This window comes from Gymnogyps californianus, chromosome 1, assembly GCF_018139145.2.
Source record: "Gymnogyps californianus isolate 813 chromosome 1, ASM1813914v2, whole genome shotgun sequence".
In the NCBI taxonomy this organism is placed as follows: Eukaryota; Metazoa; Chordata; class Aves; order Accipitriformes; family Cathartidae; genus Gymnogyps; species Gymnogyps californianus.
Window position 1 is genome coordinate 117,608,579 of NC_059471.1, and position 24,799 is coordinate 117,633,377.

Sequence of the window (24,799 nt, forward strand, 5' to 3'; positions counted from 1 at the left end):
TAAGGAGACCGTTTAAGTGTTGTAGTTTTGCTTGTATTTAATTCCTCCCTCAAATCAATATTTAGATAAATAGTGATCACATGATAAATAACATATCACATATATAACAAATCACATATGCTGGCATGTGCAATCCTAACAACTTTTTTTTAATGTTTAAATGGGGGAGTGTAAGTATATGAGACACCATATGTCTGTATCTCAAGTTAAACATTTACTGAAATTTGTATAGCTGCTGTGTTCTTATTAAGACCAAAAAATCCTAATCTAACAACAACAAGTCAGTTCATATCTAATTTTGTCAACAGACGTCTTTAAGGAAATTAAAATTGCAATTGAAAATGTGATTAGAACACATTTACTATTTCTTGCTTGCTGATTTAAGTGATTTGGATTAAAACCAGAACATACGGGAAGGAGGAAAATCTGTTGCTCTGCTTGTTTTTAAAAATGAGTTAAAGTAATCTCCTTCAGTGTTTCTGTGCAGAGGATTCTCAGCAAGTGCCTGTGTGTTGGTCCGCAGACATCATCTCACTTCCAGATGTATTATATGCATATAGTGCAATGCCCAAGAGTCATCCACTGCTATCAAACTTTTCTGTTCTGCAAGTGAAAATATGATGGGACTGGCAAACACTAGATTTTTGCGTTGGCCTGCAGAGTATACCTTTCTTAGTGAAGTTATCCTATTGGGGGTCACGTATTATTGTGCTGTGTTTTGCATTACAATAGCAGCCTAGAAGCAAATTGTTAGGTTTCTATTATGCAAAGTGATATATAAGCATACAGCAGGTGATATTTCCCACCTCAATATTCACATTTACTTACAAGCAAGTGTTGTAGAAATCAAATTAACCTGAAAATAGGAATCTTCATTGAAAATGCATGTATCATTCAGTGATTTGAAAAAATAATAGGATTTAACTGAAAAGTACAGTAACCAACCATTAAGGACCTAAGTTCAAAGTCTGTTCCTCTAGGGGCAAGAAATGGATAAGGAACAGTGGTAAAGAAAGAATAATGAACTAGGCAGATGTATTCCCAATTCAAAAATACATACATTCTTGCTAGTAGTGCATGGTGCATAAGATTGTTATTTTAATCTCTCTCTAATGATGGCTATTCCTGGTTAACGGAAATTGTAGCACTTCTGAGATGTCACAATTTCAATGTCTATAAAATAGGGCATAAGAGAGTATGGGTTTTATCTTTTTAAAGCTAGCTTAGGTGTGCTTTAAAAGCAAGCACTTTATAACCATTTCACCCAGTCAGTACCGCCTCTTAAAAAAGAAAAAATATTTGCCAAAGTATGATCTTTGTCTAATGTGGTACTTGAGTTGTGTTATGAGTGATTTTGAATTTTGGATGTGACTTCTAGTTCCAGCAAAAAAATAGGTACCAAAAAACCATACCTTTTCATGGAGGGAAAGCTGTATGAACATTGAATGAGGTGCAGGGGTACCTGCGGGAGTTGGTACTGCTTGAAGGGTTTCCTGGTCTTTGAGGGAGTGTGGCAGGGATGTTCAGTGCCTGCTTCTCAGTCAGATGATTGTGCTGTGGCAGTCTGTGATTGTGAGGGACCAGGTATGGATATCGGGTGTTCTTTTTCAGTGCTGGAGAGTATATGGGACAAATAAAAGGCATTAAGAGGAAACAAGTGGAGAGAGGAGAAATTACTTTTCCAAATTTGTGCTACAGTACCAGAGGCAACACGGGGCTCTGAAATGGTTCTGCCTTGAGCTGAACCAAAACAAGTTCAAAAATGTAGGATTTTCAGATGTGGAGAGGGTTCTGTTGCAGTTGTTCTTTCCCTGACTCTCGTTTCCTCAAAGGAAGGCAGGAAGGTTAATTTTGAGTGAATTTGATAGGTTTCATATTTGAAAACAGTGCAGCCTAACATAGGCCTACAGTCTAATGCTCTTACCTAGAGTTTTGTTCTGAGAGTTGTACAAACACAGGACAAAAAAGATAATGGTCCTTGAGTTTAAGTGCTTTTAGGATTTAAGTAAAAAGATCAGCTTTATCAGTATTTGTCTTTTCTGAAAGTGCTTTCTGGGGATTATTAGGTTCATTATAACCTGTTTTCATAAAACCAGGGCACTCTAAAGGAAAGCTGGAGCTATTTGTTTAAGCGTCTAGTTCAGGAAGAGACCACATTGTTTTCAATATACTTTATTTTTCCCTTTTCGTGTGTATAGCACAGTAGTGTTTTTAAGTGCCGTGTATAGGGCAAATTGTATATAGGCAGATTGTATATATGGAATAAGGACAGAAAGTTCCTGGGCCCTTCCCTTATTCAATATGTATTTATAGATTTCTTCTTTCTCCTTCATCTCTTCCTTTCACATCACCTTTCCAAAAGTTTCCTTTGTGTTTTATCCCTTAAGTATATATCAAATGGAATGGTACTGGACTTCAATGTTACTTTTCAAAATGCAACATTAATAATGAAATTGAAGTTGGCTTTTCTCTAGTTTAAGAGGAGATGCAGAGTTGTAGATAATGCTTGGAAGATCAACTTCCAGTTCTTTGCTGATATTACGAGACCATGTTTTACTTTCTACTTGAGACCTAAACACGTTCTTCTTTGTATTGCTATACAAAAGGTTGTACTTCTTGAACTATGTTATACTTGCTGTCTTTCAGCTAAGTTAACCAAATAACCACAGGGTTATTTTCTGCTTTATAGCTATTAGTTTTAGAGGAAGCATCAGATTGTGAACCTGTGAAATACTCATTTTGCTGTTTGTGCACTCTTATTAAAGGTGGTGGAAGAGCTAGCAAATGTGATGCTTGTCTTAGCATTTGTAAAATGAGAACTGTATGAATTGTTTCAAGATTTACATTTATATTCTGGTTCTTTATTGTTTAGATTTTTACCTGTTAGTGCCCATTAGCAGGGTCCTAATTACTTCTTCAGTGTTATGTTTTAGAATAGTATGTAATTAGTATTTTTCTTCACAGGGAGAAGAGAATTTATCCAAAGATTAAAACTTGAAGCAACCTTGAATGTGCATGATGGATGCGTAAGTCACTTGTTGCTTTTTTGTTTGTTAAAAGATGTTAAATTGTGATTTTGTTGCCACGGTAATAGTTCCTTAACTTAAAAATGCAAATACCATGTGTTAAAGCTGAGCTGGAAAACTCTGCTTGTTGAGACCTACATCTGAATTCTCTAGGTATTTGTTTCTTCTTAAACATCTGATACTTTACCTTTGAAGCAAAACAAAATCCCATTCCTGTACCTTAATACTGTGTGCCACTGCTGAATGAATTAATCTCCTACGCCAGGAAAACACATGCTTATCTTTTCAATTAGAACTCATCTTAAACCTTTAAATGGAATCTTTAGTAGTTTTGTGCTATGTTGATGTATTTGGTTGACTTAAAGCTGTATTAGTGTTTTGAGTGATTTATTCCCCAAGTCTAAAAAGCAAATGATCAAGTGCTACATGCTTATTTAAAGAGACAATCAAAACAAAAACAAGCCTTCCCTGACAGGCAATACCATAACTTGAAATATTGCTTATTTAAATACTTAATTTTTGAAAGTGGTCCAAATATTGTAAGTCATATTCTTTTAAATAAAAGATTTTACTTAAACTAGGTACAGGGCAAAGAGATTGCTATATTACCTTTGACGAATAGAGCAGAAATTCATGATTATTAAAGCATTGTCTTTGTTGTACAAGATATCTGAAAAGTGAAAGGGTACTAGATGTGCTATAAAAAGTGAAAATGTAAGTGTAAATTTTATACTTTAACATGTTTATTTCAAAAGCTGTTCAAATGTAAAGATTTTTTTATCTTGAGTTGCTTACACTTGTAGCTTTAAATTAAGGAGTGTTATAATTGTTAACTAACAGTATTAGTTTTAAAGAAAAAGTGTTAATAAAATCTAGCCTTTTGGCTTGAGATCAGAAGTATGATTTTGACTTGCATATGCTTTTGAGAAACTACAAAGGCTGGGAAAGGCAAGGATTAGAATTGCTGTACATAAAAAGTCAACTACTTTTGCTGTACTGACTACCATTAGTAAGTTTAATGTTCTAGTACAGATGGTGTTGACTGAAAAAACCAAATGCATTAATTTCCCAGTTTTTTTTCAAGAAATGTTATAAGAATGACAATGTAAGGTCTGTTCCAACCCAAACCATTCTATGAGTCTATGTGTAGAAAGTTATTTATCAGTTTTTGTATTCAAGATTGTAACAGTGGTTTTTACTTTAGAATTTCATTTCTAGTAGTTTTTCATCTCCTCAAATATACTTAAGATGAAATTTTTCAAGTTTCTTTTCCTGAAGTTGGTTGGGGTTTTTTAATTATTTTTTCTTTGTTTTCTTGTAAAAATAGTCATTTTTGCCTATAAAACAGGGGACAGGAAAATAGTATTTCTTCACTGTTTGTTAAAAATGGAGTGACTGATGTCTATTTCAGTTAACTGCCTCTGTGTCATGTAACAGAAATTCCAAATTTGGTGTTGGCTATTTGGTGTTGCTTGGATCTACCTGGTGGATATGTATTTGAAAATTCATTTTGAATTCATCGTGTTAGCTTTTAAAGTATGCTTTAACATGTGGCCTAACTTAATTGTTTTAGTGGGTGGAAAAATGTTTTAATTGTGAACTTACAGTATTATATGGAGGTGTTTCAAATACTGCTACAATTTGAAAAATATCTTTAGAAATTAAATTTGCTCAGAACTATCCACCTTTAAAGAATGGGGTATTAGGAGTTCTTACCTCATTTACTGTGTGTTTTTCTTCAGGGAATAATCTTTTATGGCTAACAACCATTCAGTATAATTTCTTACTACTTGCTTTAAAAAAATCTGTGAAATAAAAGTAAATGAAATTTACTGATTAAAATGCTTATACCATGAGTGGTAAATGATCATATCAGTCTTCCTCCCCCCCAATTGCTGAATCAGCATGCATTTCAAATGTGAGGAATGAATGCCATAGTTGTCGTCTTATGGGTGTTTCTGGATTTGGTGTTTTTGGGGTGGTTGGGGTTTTTTGGAAGGTTGGAGGGCGGGGGTTGGGTTTGGGTTTTAGTGGCTGGGTTTTTTGTTTTGTTTAAGAGCATTTGCATTCTTCTGTGGAGTAAGTTGTGACTTGTATTTTCTATATAAAGCATGCTGTGTAATTGGACACGGTGGACAACTTAAGGCAAGAATTTTTTTTTTCTAATTGAGGATAAAAGTAAAGTCCAAGTTCCTACCTACCATTTGATCTATGTTACACAAAAGTGAGATCCTGTGGGAAATATGACTGTATGTATAATCATACTCGGGTACAATATCTTTGAAGAAGGGAGTAGTTCTATGAATTACTTCAAGTATACATGCTTTTGTAGCAGTAATATTACCATAGCACCTTTTTGTTCGAGACATGAGTATTTCATCTCAGAGTTTAGGTACCATTGTCTTTGAAATAGTGCAATTTTCCACTTCGTTTGAAGACGCAGTTTCTAGTAGTAGTATGTGAAGTAATTGAATTAGTCTACTGAATCATTGATGTCTGCTTGTAACCTTATCATCCTTCCAGGGCATGATTTGCCTCTTTCAACAAGATTCCCGTTGTCCAATTCAGTGAGGTCATATGTATGCCAGAAGTTGCCATTTTCCATGTTAACTCTAAAGGGAGCTTAAGATGATGAGAAAATGTAGAGAATTAGGTGAGATGCTTTCTGTATGAAGTGGCTAAATTCAAAGGAGAAACGTTGAAAGAGAAACAATTTGGACCAGCAGCGATGAAGTGTGAAGAAAGTAGAGGAGAAAGCAACTCTAAACCGTATTGAATTAGAGTAAAAATATCGCTTATTTTCTTCCAGTTCTGGTCCTGTGAAAGCTGAGGAAGGTAGAACTGCAGAATGCATAGGTAGATGGAGCCTTTGACATGAGCAAATACTACATTTTAAAATAAGGGAAAGAGGATTACCTGGAGGAATAATTTGTCATTTCTATGTATAGACATTCAGTTCAGTAACAAACAAGCATCCTGTGTGGCATACATCTCCTTCAGGATGGCACTTGTGAGCAAGTAATTTTTAGATGTAGCCCTCTAAGCTATGCTTAAATTAGTATGGGAAGTGTGTTTGCATATTGTTAGAACATGCAGTTTTTACCTTTTCCTCCATAGATGAAAAGCAGTGCCTTTTTCACCTTCTTCCTTGCTTGGGAGATCTTTCTGATATTCTGGATGTCTACAGTAATTTTTATTTCCTTTCTTCTATTTCTTGTATTCTGTTAATCTATCCTGTTCACAAAAGAGTTAATTCTACTGTTACATTGCATAGAAATGAGGAGTTTGCTTTTTCAGCTTTTTAAGGATTGGCTGTACTGCCTCCTGCATTGTCTTTGAGGAAAACACAGAGATAGTAAAATTATTTTTGACTATTTGACTAATGAATCAAAAGTGCCTGCTGCTTCCTTTCAAGGCTAGTTGAGTGGCGAATAAAATTAGATGCAGTTGATAATGTGAAATACTTAATAGAAAAAAGCTAATTACGCACCCTTTGACTTTTCTCATCTTGTTAGTAATTGTCATTTGTGTTTGATATATCCTTTCTTTTGGCTCTAACTAACACCTTTTCCCAAGAATTTCAAACCCTTAGTGTAGTAACTGTTACATTATGTGTTTAGTTTGGTGTTGAGTGGCTGTGAAGGTAGTAGATCTGTAGCTTTTCTACATGGTTTTGAAATACAAAACAATTTTCTAGCTAGTTCTCATTTTAGAGTATATTTTAATAGTGGGTTTGCTACCGTGGAATGAGACATGAGAATTTTTTTTAATCTGCTCTTATTGAGCATCTGTTTTTTGTGATCCATATGCATATTTATTGGGGTCATTCACTGTTGGTCAATAGGTTGTACTGAACACTGATAAATGTAGTATATTGACTAATCACTTACTGGAAAGTTGGTGTTCTCTGGGAAAAAAAAAATCCAGCTTATTCCACTGAAAGACTTTGTTATTTTTTTGACTTATTTTTTGTCAGTAATGTTGAAAAGGTGATCTGGTACAGAATAAAAAGCCTGTTTAGTTATAGACCTCTAGCACACATTTGGTTATGTCATCTCACTTCAGGATTTTTTTCTGAACCAACTTTGGCCTGGGTAGGGTGTATTGAAATTGCTCAACCCTGAGGCAATCAGTGCAATGAAATCGGAATTTAGAAGGGGGATGATTGATGTCTTGTGTAGGCTTGTGACACTGCAATTTAGATAATCATGTCTCCCCTTTGCATCTTCGATGCTTTCTCTGCTTTCCTGTCCTTCAGATCTTGTTTTTGGACACACACACACTCCCCCACCCCCCTCAATTTGTTTAATTTTTGTGCTAGCTCTTCTTTCTCACATCATGTTTTTTAATTTTTTGGCAGCTTCCTTGTTTTTTCAGTGTTTTGTTCTTGTTTCTATTCTTGTATCCTTGTATTAGCATTTTGGTTTCTTTAGGGCAACGATAGTATTTTTCTGTCTGAAAGGAAATGTAGATGAAAATGAACGTTCTTGGGTTTTGTGTTTGCCCTAGCTGTAGTACTGTGCTATGTTTGACAATATTTTTAAAGTACAGTCATTGTCAGGACAGGTTACTTCAATGATAGATGCATCTGGGGGTTAGCTGAATGCATGGTTCTTGGTGATTGACAGCCAGGGTTATAAAATCATAAGAGTAACCATGCAAGGTCATACCAACGCTCAGTCAAGCCTGATAATTTGGCCCTGAGAGTGGCCAGTACTGTTTTTTGAGGAAAGTTGAGACAGGGCAAGCAGACAGTACTTGAAGGGTATTCTAGAGAACACATCACACTTTAATGGACAGATGGAGGTGAAAGTTGCATCTTTGTTTCTGATCATTTTTCTTTGATGAATATGTATATTCTTCCACTTCTGGTGTTGAGGACATTCCATGACAATGAATTCCAGTTTTAATGAAATGCCATGTGTGTCATGTGATGGTTTCATTGAAGGCCTTCCATTTCCTGTACTGTAAAGATCCATGGAAAATTGTTTCTTTCTTTTTCCATGTCATTCATGATTTCATAAGCTTCTGTCATATCCCCTCCCCAGAGTAGTACAAATTAATTGCTTCCTGCAATAAAAAGTATTAGATACCTATGATTACCCTAGTCATTCTTTTTCATAATTTCTCTTTTCAAATGGGCAGTAATAGAAATGGAGAATATGGGAGTGGGATATGAACCAAAACTGCATAGTGTGGAAGACGCAGATTTGCCATGCATGGATGGATACACTGACAGAATGACGTTTGCTTTTCTGTGCATTTCCTAATGATCCCTAACGTTATGTGACTGCTGCTGAGCATTGAGCTAACTCTGCCATAGGCATGTCTGTTGTAACATGAAGATCTGTTTGGGGTTTTTTTGAGTGGCAAAAGTTCATTTAAAGCTTCTCAATGAATATGTCAAGTTGTTGCCCATATGATCCATCTGGAACAGCTAATTCTGATTTTGCGACTTCGCCCAATTAAGGACCCCAACTAAGGTTGTGGTTAAAATAATAACTAAAATGGGTATGTTTATTTTAAACAAAAAGATTTTTGTCTTTTGGGCTCAGAATGAAATATTTGGATTAAAAAAAAGCATAAGAAAAGGATTTAGGACAAAGTGGGTTTTTTACTAATTATATAGTCCACTGATATGTCACACTAAGGCAGCTATATTCTGCCAACAGAATATAGCCAACAGAAGATGTTGATGGCTGCAGTTTGACACTTAAAGCTATTTTAGAGGCTACTTGAAATAATAATGGTCATGCATGCAGTCTTTGGTGCTTGTGCATGAGCTGCTGCTTGAAGACAGGTTACTCTGAGGATACTTTCTGAGCTTCCTGGATTTTGAGGGCTTTTACAGCTTTACTTCATTGACACATTATTAAACAGTCTTGTGAAAAGGAGAATTGATAAGGAAATATATTGTAAAGTTCTCCCAATACGATTCTCTACCTCACTGTAGGATTGTTCTTTCCCAGCATCCTCACGTTTCTCAAAAGGGATCTGGGATGGATTCTGCGGTGCTTTCACATGATCCCTGAGAAGGTGCGGTCACTGAAAAGTATACAAAGCAATGGATGGTCAGAATTTGGATATGGTGAAGATACAATAACGAGAGCATTGTGATGCCCTCCAGTTCAAATTCGGAGAACTCTATGGAGTAGATTTGGTACATTAAAGCACCTGAATGTGTAAAATTGTGGCTACTGAGGCCTTTGTGGGAAGGCTTAATTTACCTGATGGACTCTTCAGGAGCAGAGGGATTAATTGAGATGCCATAGGTGAAGCAGGTGATTCCCTTATCAATTTGTTTTAAAACCACATTTTTTTTTTTGTGCTAGCTGCTTAGAAATTACATCATTTCAATTGAATTTGTTAACTCCTATTTCTGTAGTGTTGGATGAGTATTGATGTTTTAATATTCTGAAAATTGAATTAATGTAAGTCTAAACTAATTTTTGTTAATTCATGCAGGTGAATACAATTTGCTGGAATGATACAGGAGAATATATTTTATCTGGTTCAGATGACACCAATCTGGTAATTAGTAATCCGTACAGCAGAAAGGTAAGTTTGTTTCTGGATACTCAGTAGTTTTCAAATAAGATTTAAGTTATTATTTTTCAAGATATTAAGATATTTTTCAGGTATTAATTATTATCTGACAAAGATAATATCGGGCACTTCATAGTGTTTATAAATGGGAATAAAACTTCACAGTGCTTTAAAATCTTAGTATTCTAATCCCTTGTGACGTAGGTATTATCCCATTTTACGGTAGGTGGTCTGGCACAAAAAGAACATGGTCTCACAACAGATTAGTGTCAGAATTAGCAATAGGATTCAGTAATTCTTGTGAAATCTTAGTGTCAGATAAATTGTTTTCTGTTTCATTTTAGTTTTAAAATATTGTATTAGCTTTTGCTGTATGTAATATACTGAGTTGTCTTTCTGTGTAATGTTGGTGAAGTGTCAATCTTGATTAAAATACTTTGTTACCATTTGAAATCACATTGCCTTGTGTGTGCATATATGTGGATGGAGAAGAATTGGTACTGAAATAGGGGAAGCAGGTTTGTGAAGGGGAAAGTGCTGTAAAAGTCTCTGCTTTTCCACTTCTGCACTCACACGGGTTACGATGCAGTTGAATGGCTTCCGGTAACGTTAGCTAGCATCCATCACCTAGTAGCAGTGTTCCACACTTTGCTCTTTAAGGAGCTGCTGATAGTTTGGTAGAACAGATGCTCTGAACTGTGTCCTTCAGTGCTCTGGATCCTATGCAGCAATGTTGAAGTGAAGTCCTCTCTCCCATGCTTTCTCAGAGGTTGAGAGCTAAACCCCGAAGAGGTGCTGAAAAATTAAATGTGATGGGGGAACCAAAATGTGTGGTTGGTATGGTGGAAGAGAGTTTGAATAGAAGATTATGGAGGCAGCAATATTTTGCCTTCTTGAAGAGCTGTGGTGGGAGAATAATAGTGATCTGGAGTGTTGCCTGTGCCTATAGGTAAGGCCCTTTTGCCCAAATGAGCCATAGCTTCCAAACTTCATCTCTTCCTTTCAACTATTGGTGTCAGTCTGACAAAGTTCGGATCGGTGTCATTAGGCCGGGGTTTCTCTTGGACTGGGAGTTCAGCTGAAGAAGAAGAGGTATCTAAGACAGCTATGAAGTGGATGAAGGATATATTCCAGAGTGAGTGTTGTTGGAGAGACTTGCAAAGTAAAAATTTTTCATGCAAGTAAAGGGTGTTCAATATTATTGTGTAGAGTTTATTTTAATATATCACTATGGGATAGTTGCTGTATCATTATCTCATTATATAATTATTATATTAAAATATTGTAATATTTTAACAGATGCAGCAATTTAAACTTTATGCTTTCATGGGATGATTTTTTTTTCCCTGTTGTGTACTACTGCTGCACTTAAGCCAAATGAGAAATATAGGAGATGTTTTGTTTTCTTATTTTTAACAGTCAGCTGAGTTATTTTTTTACATAACAGCAGAGCAGATAGATTTTTTTTTTTTTTTTTTTTTATTCCCCCCCAATATATGCAAATGCAATATACTAGCAGGAAGACTTAATAATCAGTGTTGTTCCTGAAATGTACTAGAGATGCGATTTTTAATGACTGTTACAATTGTGTTAGCTTATTTTCTCCGGCTTGAGTAACAGAATCAATACAGGAAAAGGGAGCAAATTGGTATTGGTACCAGAACTCTACTGTAATTCTGTCATCTTGGCAGATATCCTTATCACCATATTTTCTGTTATGAGCTAGCTAGAGTAGCAAAAATAGACTTCAGCCATCAATATAGTCTTCTGCATTAGTAAAATATCTGATTTAATAAGGAAGCATTTAATCTTGTTTAACTCATGTAAATAAGAGTTTCATGTAAGTCACTCCAGTTTGTGTTATGTATGGCCAGATGCAAATGTTAATTGTTACTATGTAATGTGTCCTAGAAGGAGAAATTTTTCTAAATATGTTTCTCAAGTTTGAATAGGTTATATGTTCATAGTGTTTGTGCATCTGAGGAGGAATGTGTTACTGTGATTTCTAATCATAATTGCAAGTCTAAATCAAAAGGATGAGCACTTTATTATACTTTGGGATGACTGAGAAGAATTCTTCTTGTGGATCTTTTCTTCCTCATTTTATTTGTTTTAGGCATCACATTACTCGGGGCGGGGAGGGGGGAGAGTTTGGCTGGAGCTAAAGCTCTACCCACTATAAGTATGGTACAAAAAGAGGGGAAGTCATATATTTACATCAGGTTGAGCATTCAGTTTTCAAAGCCTTTAAATGGAGCCTGAGACTTCTCTCAGCTAATACCAGTGTGAAGACAGGATTCTTATGAGTAGTTACACTCAGGATTTTTAAACCTTTAGCCTGGTTTGCCTTCTGGGAGAGAAAGGGTTCAGCTCACATGAGAAAGTGCTGGGGAGGCTTTGGAGGGTGCTCAGTGGGGCTGAAGGTTTACAGCTTTTCTAGAATCAGGATTGCTACTTTTCACTTTAGGATGGGGTTCTGTTAGGTTTGCTTTCCTTTACTTCTAAAGGGGCTTTGACCTCTTCAAAGGAAGTACTATTGAAAAGGCTGGATTGTAAATGATTCTGTGCTAAGTATCTTGAATGGGAACCCTAAATTAACTACATTCTGAAAAGTTTAGTAACCCACTGATATTTGACTTGCATTTGTTTCAACAGGCTTCTTTTTGAAAAGTAAGCCAGAGTGGTGTCGTGGTTTAACCCCAGCTGGCAACTAAGCACCACACAGCCGCTCACTCACTCCCCTGCAGTGGGATGGGGGAGAGAATAGGAAGAGTAAAAGTGAGAAAACTTGTGGGTTGAGATAAAGACAGTTTAATAGGTAAAGCAAAAGCCGCGCGCGCAAGCAAAGCAAAGCACGGAATTCATTCACCACTGCCCATGGGTAGGCGGGTGTTCAGCCATCTCCAGGAAAGCAGGGCTCCATCACACATAATGGTTACTTGGGAAGACAAACATCATATCTCTGAACGTCCCCCCTTTCTTCTTCTTCCCCCAGCTTTACATGCTGAGCATGACATCATATGGTATGGAATATCGCTTTGGTCAGTTGGGGTCAGCTGTCCCAGCTGTGTCCCCTCCCAACTCCTTGTGCACCCCCAGCCTCCTTGCTGGTGGGGTGGGGTGAGAAGCAGAAAAGGCCTTGACTCTGTGGAAGCACTGCTCAGCAATAACTAAACCATCCCTGTATTATCAACACTGTTTCCAGCACAAATCCAAAACATAGCCCCATACTAGCTAGGATGAAGCAAATTAACTCTCTCCCCACCAAAACAAGCACAAGTGGAAATAAAACCACTTTTTTTAACTGGTTTTGGTTTTTAATGTGACTTTAAAAATGCTGGTTTGTTCATTATGGTGACTTTTTATTGTATAGAGTTTCCATTTGGATACAGAACTTAAAGATTTCAGGTTTAAAGAACACAACAGAGTAGCTGCCAGAAATTCTCCTTTCTTGGAGGAAAGTACTTATTGTTAGGGATGGAGCTTGTGTGCAAGCTTCTGGGATGGCTACATGAATTAGTAATTCCATCCCAAAGATTTAATCTGCACTTTTAAGAGATGCAATTTGAATTCTTGAATTTGTTGCCTCTTCAGTTGATTTTCTGTGTAACATATTACTTAAGCAATTGCACAAGTTATGAGCATGTCTGAATTACTACAGCTAGTCAAGTACTTTGAAGAACATTTGAAATTCTTTGTTCCTCCCTCGCCCTTTTCCTCAGTCATTAAGTATTTGTAGCCTGTTACATGTTGGTAGTAAAATGCTCCAATGAAGTATTGTTTTACTCTGTGTAGCTAACGATAGGCTTTTGGGGGTTGGTTGTGTATGTTACATTTTCTTATCTTTTTTGCTGCCTAGGCACCAACAACTTTATTATGCCTCTTTCTCCCCTCTCTAAGGCAGTATAATAACCAGAGTAGAAAAGGATGTACAGTGCAAGTCAAGAAGGCCATGGAAAATCTTCTGCATATAATAAATGCTGTAATACTTTAATACTTTTTATTGCAACACTGTGCAATGTGGTCAGGAAATTGAGGGGCAGGCAAGATGAGGTTAGGTCTGCCTGTGAGAAAACTCTTTCCTTTACTGAAAATGTGTAGCTGTATATATTTCTGAATGCTGTTCCAGTTTACAGTGGAGGAGAGAAGAAGGGAGGGAATTTCCAAGTTTGAGGGCAATCATCAAATGTAGATCTCCATGTCTAAACTGAGATCTGCAGATGGGGAAAACTGAAGCAGAAGATTAGAATAAGTTACCTATTGACTGCATGAAAAGCAAGGGCATTAGCTTGGGGTTTGTGAGAAAAAGGGGGAAAAGTAAGAAGCACATGTAATTTGGTGAGAGAAGGACCCTGTACAGCAGAGCAAAGAGGAAAAAAGTCTGTCTGCTTATATTCAGCAATAGGGAGGAAGTAGTGGAGAACTGGCAAGATGGTAGAGAAGCCCCTAGTTGTTTAGATTTTTTTGTTTGTTTGTTTTTATTATGGAGATCAAAAAGGATTTCTTGTCAGGACAAAAATATTTCTTTCATGGTAGCAATAATGTAAAATCAGGTGGGATTGAGAGATGACATCTTTAACTGTCATCTGAACTAGGATACCTTATGGACTACTTGTTCTGAGTTGCTCCTTTGATACAGAGTTCCTCATTTCTTTTGAATGTCTGGGTTTTGAATGTTTTCAGTAAAATGTAGAGATCTGAACAAATCTAAATGAAGAGGCAGATTTATTGAAATAAAATGAATGGATTATATCTCCTGATTTTGATGATTTTTTTTTTTCCAGTACTGAGCCTTGTGTATCTGTCGCAATATGCAGATACACTGTTAATCTTTTTTGTGTGAATTGTTTAAAAGGTGTAAAATAGCACTTGTGAAATATTAGGCATGAGCTATCACTGACAGCAACTTCATTTGCATAACATTTTCTTTGATTAAGTTAATCAAAGTGGAAGTTAAGTGGAAGTTTGGAAGTAATTTTCATACTGTAAACAGCTTGGTAAGTATCTTTTTCCTATTAGTAGTGGTGAAAATGCAGTTTGGTTTAAAAGCTGCAGGTGGGAGAAATAAGGTAAGAATAGAATGTTCACTAGTGCACAGGAAAGCACATGGAGGGTTTTTTCAGTTTTGATACACTAGTAAGTATGTTGGGAAATATAAAGTGTGATCACAAAGTGTTCAAAACCAACTGTGATGGTGAAGTAAATTATATGCTTCTCTGCTGTGCTGTAGATGAAAGACATTCATTGAGAATAAGTCAAGTCTTAGTTTATTGCCCTGTAATAATGTCCTTAAATGTTTTTTTATTTTGACGGGTTTCAAAACATCCTTTCTTATAAACTTCAGTTCTCCTTTTAAAAGTGAGTTTATTTTAAGAGTAGCATCAATTTTTAAAGTCTATAAAGTTGGCTTGGATTACAATGCCTTATTCTTAACCAGCGATGTTCCAGATCTTCTAAATCTCTCCTCACTGACATGCTGGCTGGCTGCACTATCACCCTGGACTAATGTTTTACTTTGAGAAACCTGATGTGATATGTAACTAGCATTTTAAAAACCAAAGGTGGCAGTTGCATTCCAGTCCTTTCATTTTGCAGACTACTTTGTGCAAGTGCATAAGTGAATGTCTCTTGTGGAACCTCTTTGTTCTTAGAAGAAATTTGGTGTAAAGACAGCTTCTCTGTTCTGTTGTATTAAACTGTAGGTTACTGGCAGCCTGTACATAACTGATGTTTTATAGTACCAGAGTCTGTGTTATTTTCCCATTCTTTATTTGCTTTGAAAATATTAACCTGATACAGCCTTCCTTTTTCTTTCTTCCTTAGGTTTTAACAACCATTCGCTCAGGACACAGGGCCAATATTTTTAGTGCAAAATTCTTACCGTGCACCAATGACAAACAGATTGTATCTTGTTCTGGAGATGGAGTAATTTTTTACACTAATGTTGAACAAGATGCGGAGACCAACAGACAATGCCAGTATACGTGCCACTATGGAACTACCTATGAGGTACCTCACAAAAGTATATGATAATTTTAAGATAGGTAGGATACATATTTTCTTGTATTGTTCCTGAGGATTTTAACCAGACTGCTGAAAGCTTTATTTCAGTGAGAATTAAAGAGCCTTCCTTCTAGCTTTTTTGAGTGAGTTTTTTTTTTTTTCTCTTAGAGTAGGCTTTAAAAGAGAAATATGTTGTCTAAATTAAATGGAGCACTTTCCAAAAGGTAGTGTCATTAAGACCACTTTCTTTGCAGATATAATAGCTGAATACACCTTCACTGAAAGAATCCTCTGCAGAGCAAAACTGATTTGAATTGTGCTATGAATTTCTTTCTGAAGTAGGTTGGGGGGTGGGGGCAGTGGCTATGTTTTTGCATTTTAATTTTATCCACCATGTCCCCCCGTCCCCCCCTCCCCCGCAGTTTAATGCCTTTTTCATAATTTAAATCCTTCTAAGAAATGCTTATTTCAGCATGTGTGAATAACTTAATCTGAAAAATGTATTTACAGTTTTAAGTAGTTTCTCTATTTTGTATTCTAGTTAACTCTTTATGTGTAAATTTAGAGCCAGTGTTTTCAATCCTCCCGTGGAAGTTTTGTTCATATAAATAGGCAAGTGAAGAAGCAAAGTGTTACTTAAGTTAGGAAGATAATCAGATTTATTGATCTATTTATTTATTTTAATGACAGCAAAATCTGCTGCTTGTAAAACTTAGTGTGCTTAAAATAGAAAAAATACTGCTATTTCCTTCTTAAGTTATAAATGTTCCAGGTTTTTTGATTATTTGTTTGGTTGGTTGGTTTTTTTAACAGTACCACAGTACACACACAGGGAAAAATCCCAAAACCATTGCTTTTTTAACTGTTTAGCTCAGATTTCATAGCAAGCTTTTAAATCTCTTTATATGTTAAGTGAACAAAATATTTAAAAATCTCTGTTAAAAAAATTGGGATGTGTGAAAAGGTTGTGTGAAAAAAGAAAATGGCTGAAGTACTGCCAGAATTAATTTTTGATCATGTAGTAAAAGTATCCTTATGGTTGTAATTACACATGTTCTATTAAAGGTTTTGTCAAAACCACTTCCTGTCTGCAGGGTATGTCAGTTGAGCAAACCCTGTGGTATTTACTCTGTTTCTGGGATTTGTGGTTTTGGTTTTGTTTGGTTTGGTTTGGTTTTGCCTGGGTTTAATACAAGACTATATTTTCAGTTTTGCAAAATGTGATTCTGGATCCCAGGCTCACATGGTCTGCTTTTATTTTTGTGATTTGTTTTGATTGAGAAACTACTGTTTCCTTTGAATAATATCAGTCCTTCTGGCCCCCGATCAGAAGCTTAAACTGCCTCAGTTCTCACTGAAGTTTACTATATATAGTAGTCTGTATGCTAGTCTGTGGATTCTGCAAGTTGATTGGATGTTCTCTGCATCTCAAATAAAACCTGCCTTTTCATAAGAACATCGGGAGACCGAGATGCTATTTCTTAAAGGTGAAATGTCCTCGTTCAGGAGGGGGTCTGTCAGGTCATTGCATTGTGATTTCCTGGGGAAGTAAGAGCCTCCCCTTGCTGGCTGGCTGCGGGCTTGAGAAGCAGCCACTTACTGGCTGAACTGGTACCTCTGTTTCCTGGGTAGCTAGCTGTGAGGAGTATACAAAACATTTTTGAGCTTGAGAATAGGAGAATGGTTATGGATACTGTGCTGAGGAGACGTGAAGGTAGTGGTAGAAGTATCATTAGAGCAGTGGGTTTGGGTGCGTGAAGCTGGGGTCATGGGCTAGGCTGCTCAGAGTACTGCAATTGAAAGTTGGTGGCAGCATAAAAGTCATCATGAGAAGTCACTGTGGCGGTCTTAAGTTTTGATCTGCCTGAGCTTGGGTTGACCAACAGTTTGGTTGATTACATGAAGTGACTGACACCAGGTGGTGCTGCAAACCAATGATCAAACTGGGAAAATTCAATGAAAGCAGTTACCAGTTGTGCTTGTGGGTCAGGAGTAGTCACAGAGGCTAGAACATAACACTTCTAACCTGTAATAAGAGATGCCGGTTGTCTCTTTGCAAGGTGTTGTTTGTCATCAGTAATGATGGTATGCACACTGCAATCCACTAGACCAGATGATAAATATAGATTTGATAGGTACAATAAATTAAGCTTGTCAAAACAGACAATAAGAGTTTGAAAGATATTTTGGAAGAAATTTGGAGAGCCCAACAGTCTAGCAAATCAAGATGCAGGTTTTATTATTGTCCATATAGAATGACTATAACTGAACAGTAACTAGTTGTACAGAATATAGTAAATTTTTTCAAAATCATTGGTTGAAGAGAGTATGGACATTTGACTGCTGTATTGCACAGTTAAAACGGTGGTATTGCAGATGATTTTTATTCAGCAAATAATGTTAACAAGGGCATTATTGTTGTTTTGAATGGCAGTAGTGTGATACTGTTTTGGTTGTTTATACTGTTTTTAAACACAGTTAATGGAAGGGATCTCAAAACCTCTATATGACATACACTAACAACTGTGTCTCTTTTTGAAGTTATTTTTCTTAGCCTGTTTTGCACTGAGGTTTAACATATCTAAATTTGAGGTCTCTTCAAAAAGTCTTCAAAAAGATAGGTTTGTAAAACATTTTGGGAAGTACTTCTTATAAAGACTATGAATTCTGTTATTGAGTCTTAAACCTGATATTTGAACATTAAATGCATGTATTATTGTGTGGCATAGCAGACCTTTTTTTGAGCCTTGACATAGGAGAGTATAATAGAGTAAATAGCAGGGGGTTTTAAGCAAATGGCTGAGATACAGCTTCAGCTTCTGACATAACACAACTTTGTCACTGAGAGGTTTCTGGAGTGGGAACATCATTTCAAAATATCGTGACGTTACTGCCCAGCTGTATGTAACCACATCATCACATTAAATATAGAAATCTGACTCATTGGATTCTCTAAATAACAAAAGCTGACATCATCTGCCCCTGAGGTACTAATTCTAAAGTTGAATGTGGTTTGAATTTATACTGCATTTTAAACTTGGAGTTTGTGACGGTTCAAGTCATTACAAAAACATCAGCTGAAACAGAGGAATGTGGAAATTTGCATAGATTGTTATGAACTGTGAGATAATTGGACAATGGATTTTAATTCTGGGGGAGAATAGAATAAGTAGAGAGGGAGAGAGAAGTTCTTGAAACATGTTTCTGGAGAATTTGTTGTATATACAAGGCCATTACAAGTTTATTTTTACTCAGCCAAATGCTGTTCTTTATTGCCCTTCATGTTAATTGTGTTTCAGAAAGGGAATGTACTTTTATGGACAACTCATCTTCATATTTTCAAAACACTAAAATGATCATATAGCTATATATTTTTAAAGTTAAATAGAAAAGGATTTTTTTAGTTACTGAAAAAGGATTTTATATATATAATGTGTACTTGTTGAACTTAAATATAGTAACAATGACTTAATTATTGGAGTCTGCACTTCTCAGTTTCTCTATTTTAGTGCTTATAAAGTTACTTAGTATGTTTTTAAACACCATGCATAAGAATTGGCATGTGCAAGTGGAGGTATGTACTGCACTATTACATGTATATTGTGAAACAGTATCAATGTGAAGAAAAATAAAATACAGCTACTAGAAATAAGAGCTTGCTGTGGTATACCACATTCAGCAACATTCTCGGAACAAAAGTAAATGTTTTCAATGCAAGCTCTGCATCGAAATACAGCAAAAATGCTGGAAGGATTTAGTGGATTGAAGAACAATTGCTGGCTTTTATAACTACACTAATAAAATTAATTTGAGTGAATGTGTAGTGAAAAACACTCTTTTCAATATATTACGCTAACATATTGAAGAATAATGGTCATAGCTCAGAAGTTTATTGTTCCATTGTTATTAAAACCTTGGCTTTGTTCTGTCTGTTAAACTAATTGTTTGTCAGCAGTAAGATTTGGCACAGCACGCATTGTCTCAGTTAACATACTGAGCATTACAAGAAGAAATGCTGAATCCTGCAGAGATTACCTTTGTAATCCCACTTTAGGTAGAGAGATTTACAGATATCCATAGGTTACTTTTATTAAGAGTTGGGGGGTGGGGGGAGAATAAATAATAGCATAAAAAGTGTTAAAGAATTGCTCATTTGCTCTGTGTTGAATTAGCGTATTACACTATTATTGATTTTTGTAGCTTTATAAACTTCTATGAAGTTACTGATAGTAGCAGTAGTGTAGGAAAAGAAAAATACTGCTAGTTTCTACAACATTCTCTGTTTTGTATTTAAGGGATAGCATGTAAAAACATGACGTTTCATGTGTGTTTATTGACCTGTGGAATTCAGCTTTAACATTATGGTTGCTTGCCTTTTTATTTTGTCTTAAGGAGGCCTTCTTGAGTGAAGCCATACATGTGAGACTCCATCTGCGTCTTCCCTAGTTTGAGTAGGGCTGAGGTCAGGACAATGGTGTAATACAGTGCTCTCTTAAAAAGTTAAAAAAAAAAAAAAAAAAAAAAAAATGCTGTGAGGGGGTAGGTTAGTAACAGCCTTTAATGCATAGTTGCTTCAGGGGACTATTTTGAATGTAAAGGAATAGCCCAATGGGAATAAAAGTCATCTAGTATTTTCATGTCATTCAGACTTCTGAGGGTTTTGTTTGTCTTCTATTACTTGATAGAAAATAAACTGAGCTTCTGTTGAATTATTGCAGCAAATTGATTACTTATCTGAAAACTGATTGCAGTAAATGTATGTTGCTCATTAAAAGATAATAGAAATAACTGTAAGCTTTGACCTATAAATATGTAATCTTATGTGACATTCCACAGTTTGTTTTAACTTTAGTAGTTCAAACCTCTTCTTGAAAATGAAGAAACGTCAGCAGTTTTTCAGTTTTCTTCTTTATTTCAATAGAAAACTTGACTTGAGTCATAATTGCTTCAGTCTTTACTGCTGCTCAAAATGATGATGCTTTCATTTTCAAATTAATGGTATTTCTGGAAGTATTAATACTTTTTTCTTTCTTTTTTTTTTTTTTGAGCAGATTATGACAGTACCAAATGATCCCTATACTTTCCTCTCTTGTGGTGAAGATGGCACTGTAAGATGGTTTGATACTCGAATCAAAACAAGTTGCACAAAGGAAGATTGTAAAGATGTAAGAGTGAAATCTTTTAATAAAGATGACCTAAATGTAGAGCTGTACATCATACAAACATAGGATATGAATTCTGGTAAGGCTTTTAGAAATAATAGATTTCAGGGTCGTTGGTGGAGATGACAACATGTTTCCCAAGAAACAAAAAAAGTTTGGGGAGTCTTTTTTATTTATTTATTTATTTATTTTATTTTAATATCTCCTTTGGCACTTTTTCGTTTATAAACTTTGGTGTGAGGCTTCAGATATGGTAGAAAAGATTCTATGTTGAAATTGCATCTCTTAACCTGGTTTACATTAGTTACTATAGAGTGGAGAGTTGGAGGCAAAAAAATGAGCCTTGAAAATCATCTGCAGCTTTGTGTTCTTGAGCATCCTTTGCCCCTCTGTAAGAAAAGATTTGGTAATGAATTATATTAGATCAAATTAGTCACTGGTATTACTCCCTAGAAGGTAAGGTATTGGTGGTGTCCACTGTGTTTGGATTTCAGAAACAGTTTTAATATTGAATTGGAGAAAAACTGACACCAAAGTATGTATTACTACTCTCAATTAATTTTATTCTGCTTTGTGCATATTTACCAGTTCTAGCGGTTTCTTTCTTTTTCTCTATCCAATTATCTGCCCGTAGATTAACTCTATTCTAATCCTTTAAATTAATTTAGACTGTTTCTGCATATTTGGTGCTCTTCTGACTCGTTACCTATGTTTCCATAGGAAAATCCAAGGTGCAAGCTAGTTTATCAATGTGTAGTTGTTATGCTTACCTGTTCTTAAATGTTTGTTCCTGTGGTTTGTTTTGGTTTGTTTGTTTTTCTTTTTTAGTTCATCTCATGCTGTATTTCTTTCTCTGATAGTTTTCCTTCTCTGCAGTGGCTTTTCTGTTTGACATATTTACAATCTGTCTTCACAGGGCCAGACCTAGTCTTCTCAAAACCTCCTTGACTAATGGACCTGTGTTCAGAGCTGTTATTTAAGTGCTGTATTTTTGTTTGTTCCAGGATATCTTAATAAACTGTCGGCGTGCTGCCACTTCTGTTGCTATCTGTCCACCAATCCCATACTATCTTGCTGTGGGTTGTTCTGATAGCTCAGTAAGAATATATGATCGGCGAATGCTTGGTACAAGAGCAACAGGTAGGAACCATACCTTACAGTAAGCTTTTCTAACAATTTGCAGTTGCAATTTCAGGTTCTTTTTTTCCAAATAGATGGTGAATGACTGAAGTGTAATACTGAATGAAGCGTAGCTTTCTTCTCTGAGAACTATGCTTTGTAATAATAGAGTCATTTCAGTCTAATATTTGCTAATACAGAAATCTTCAAGTCAGTAAACTTAATCTCTTCATCCATCTTAGAATACGTTGTATACTGAATGCAGAAAAAGACATTTTGTAATGTCTCTTCTTTTGTCTTGAAACATGTGATTCCAAGGTTCTGAAAAGCTGGTGATTGCAGCCTGCAGTGGTCCACCTGAATTTTAATTGAGTTCTTATCTTCTTGTACTCTGCCATGCTGAGTACAAGCATGTGTTGCTTCTCATGGGAAGGGATCTTACCAACTCTATAGTGTCATGCAATATGCTTACCTGTGCAGTAGTTGTTGCTATATCTGACATAATTTCACTGAAAAGCTACAAATCCTTCAGGTGAAAGCTAGTATGCTTCAGATGCTTACCTAAGAATTTTATAAAAAAAAATTTCAGGTGACAAGCAAAAGTGCATTACATAGTTCTAACATATCTCTTTCTTATAATGTATGACCAGTGTATGTTTGGACGCATATGAATTAATATATATAGCTGCGCATACACATTCATGCAAGTAATCAGTGTCACAAAATCTGTCATTTCTTGCAGCATTTTCCTGTTGATGATTGTGATGGAGGAGAAAGGAAACAGTAAAGATCACTCAATAAACATAAAAATATCCCTTTCATCAGGCTAACATTCTTATAAGATCTCTCCCTTTTGTCACAGTGGCCAGCAAAATTCTGTGAGAACTGCCCGAGGAACAGATTCTGGGGGGGTTGATTAAAAGGTACTATGTACCTGCTCCTGTATTGTAACAATACAGGAATAAGATGAATTCAGGTATGCAGGCCTATAGAGTAAAGGAGAGAAAAGACAAAATCTTGAAGACACTAATTTTTCTGGATATATTGGTATAATGTTCTGTTGTTAGTTTTGGGGGGGTTGGAGTTGTTTTGTTTGTGTTGTTTTTTTTTTTTTTTTTTTTTTAAGGGGTGAGATATTCTATGCCTAGTGAGCAAACTATTGATTTTCATTTGAAACTTTCTGTTTCAGTCCTTATGTAGTGTGAGATCATAAACCCTGAACTTGTCTGTGGTCAAGACAGACTGTTGCACATACTAAGCCACAACAGATATGCCATGTGGGAAACAGTTACATGGCATATTATGAGTTTTTGGAACAGTCTGTTTTTCTCAGTATTAGATCTTCTTATAGATAACTTTTATCTGCTCACAAATTTGTAATTCTAGAATTTAGGATTGTTTTAGTGTGCAGAATGGAGGTGAGTTGTCAGGGAAGCATGATAAGTGCAATGTATTGTACTGTCAGTCTGAAACTGCAGAACTATATTGTTATGTCTCTGTCCTGGTTTTGGCTGGGATAGAGTTAATTTTCTTCTTAGTAGCTGATACAATGTGTAGAAGAAAAGAAGAAAAACTAATTTTTTTTTAAACATTTTCAGTAGAAAAGAGGAAATGTATGTCCTAAATTTTAAAAGTTTCATATAATTAATTCCTTTCTAATTTGTGTGTAGATACAGATTTGCATTATTATTGTGTAAATGTTCTTAGGTTCCAAAATTTCCATTTGTACTACATTTGACAGATAGCATCCACACACCGTCATGTGATGGGTATGTGATATATGAATATATTTGTGTGTGTGTGTTTTAATCTTTTTTTTTAAATGTACTACATAGTGTTTGTAAACAAACATAGAAAATACTAGTAAGATCTGATATGTCACTATTCAGATCCAATTTAATGCAGAAGCTACATGATACTTAGCTTTTCTCTGATCATCTTTTGTTAGATGTTAAATAAGGACTATATTGAAGCTTTTGAAAATTTGCAATAGTAAATGTGTCATTTCTTTCTCTTTCTCTCCTCCCCCCCCCCCCTTTTTTTTTTTCTTTTTTTTAATATAGGGAATTATGCTGGTAGGGGCACTGTTGGAATGGTGGCACGTTTTGTTCCTCCTCATCTCAATAACAAATCCTGCAGAGTAACGTCTCTATGTTATAGTGAAGATGGTCAAGAGATCCTTGTTAGCTACTCTTCAGATTACATATACTTGTTTGATCCCAAGGATGACACAGCACGAGAACTTAAAGTTCCTTCTGCTGAAGAGAGACGGGAAGAGGCAAGTGATTAAGATGACCTGTTTTCATGTTTTATATTTTTTTTCTTGTGGCACACTTATATCAGTTGTATTTCCCTTTAAATTAATCTTAAATTAATGTTGCTGTTCATAGATTGAGATGTGACAAGTAGATTGTGTTACAAAATTTGCGTATTTACAATATTTATTTATGTATTTACAATATTTTGTCACTCTGGTTTTCTTTCTTGTCTGTTTTCCCTCTCCTAAAGATGAGAAGGCATCTACGTGAACCTGAGGTTATAAGACCAGCAAGGGTGGCAGGTCACTCTTGTAATTGAGGTGTATTCTCTGTTATTTCATGCCACCAAAAGCATATTCCTTGAAAACAAGTATAAATATTCTTTGTTAAAAGTTATCATTTAATGACAAAGATGAGGGGGTACAAGATGTTTAGATCAAGCTACTGCTACTGAGCAGTACTAAAAGTTTCAGCAGTGTAACCAAAACACAAGCAGTTGATCAGCTCAGCTACAATGATGCTGACCCTTCCAGTCTGAATTTTCTGATCAATATAAAACAAACCTCTTTAACTACAGTGAAGTTATATATGTCTCTTCCCCTCCCCCTGCACTCCCCCAACCATCCGCTCCTTTTTTTTTTTTTTTTATGGCATTATGCTCACCCTTTCACAAGCTCCTCTGTAT

At 35.7% G+C, this 24,799-nt stretch overlaps 1 protein-coding gene across 1 annotated transcript in view; it reads left to right on the top strand.

The window, feature by feature from the left end:
* DCAF6 (DDB1 and CUL4 associated factor 6) overlaps nt 1-24,799 on the top strand; it is a 93,948-nt gene that overhangs the window by 13,896 nt on the left and 55,253 nt on the right. Inside the window, exons 2-7 of the mRNA XM_050915681.1 lie at nt 2,965-3,026; nt 9,492-9,584; nt 15,396-15,581; nt 20,627-20,740; nt 21,742-21,877; nt 23,920-24,134. Of these exons, the coding sequence (XP_050771638.1) occupies nt 2,965-3,026; nt 9,492-9,584; nt 15,396-15,581; nt 20,627-20,740; nt 21,742-21,877; nt 23,920-24,134 (806 nt within the window). The remainder of the gene's footprint in view (nt 1-2,964; nt 3,027-9,491; nt 9,585-15,395; nt 15,582-20,626; nt 20,741-21,741; nt 21,878-23,919; nt 24,135-24,799) is intronic.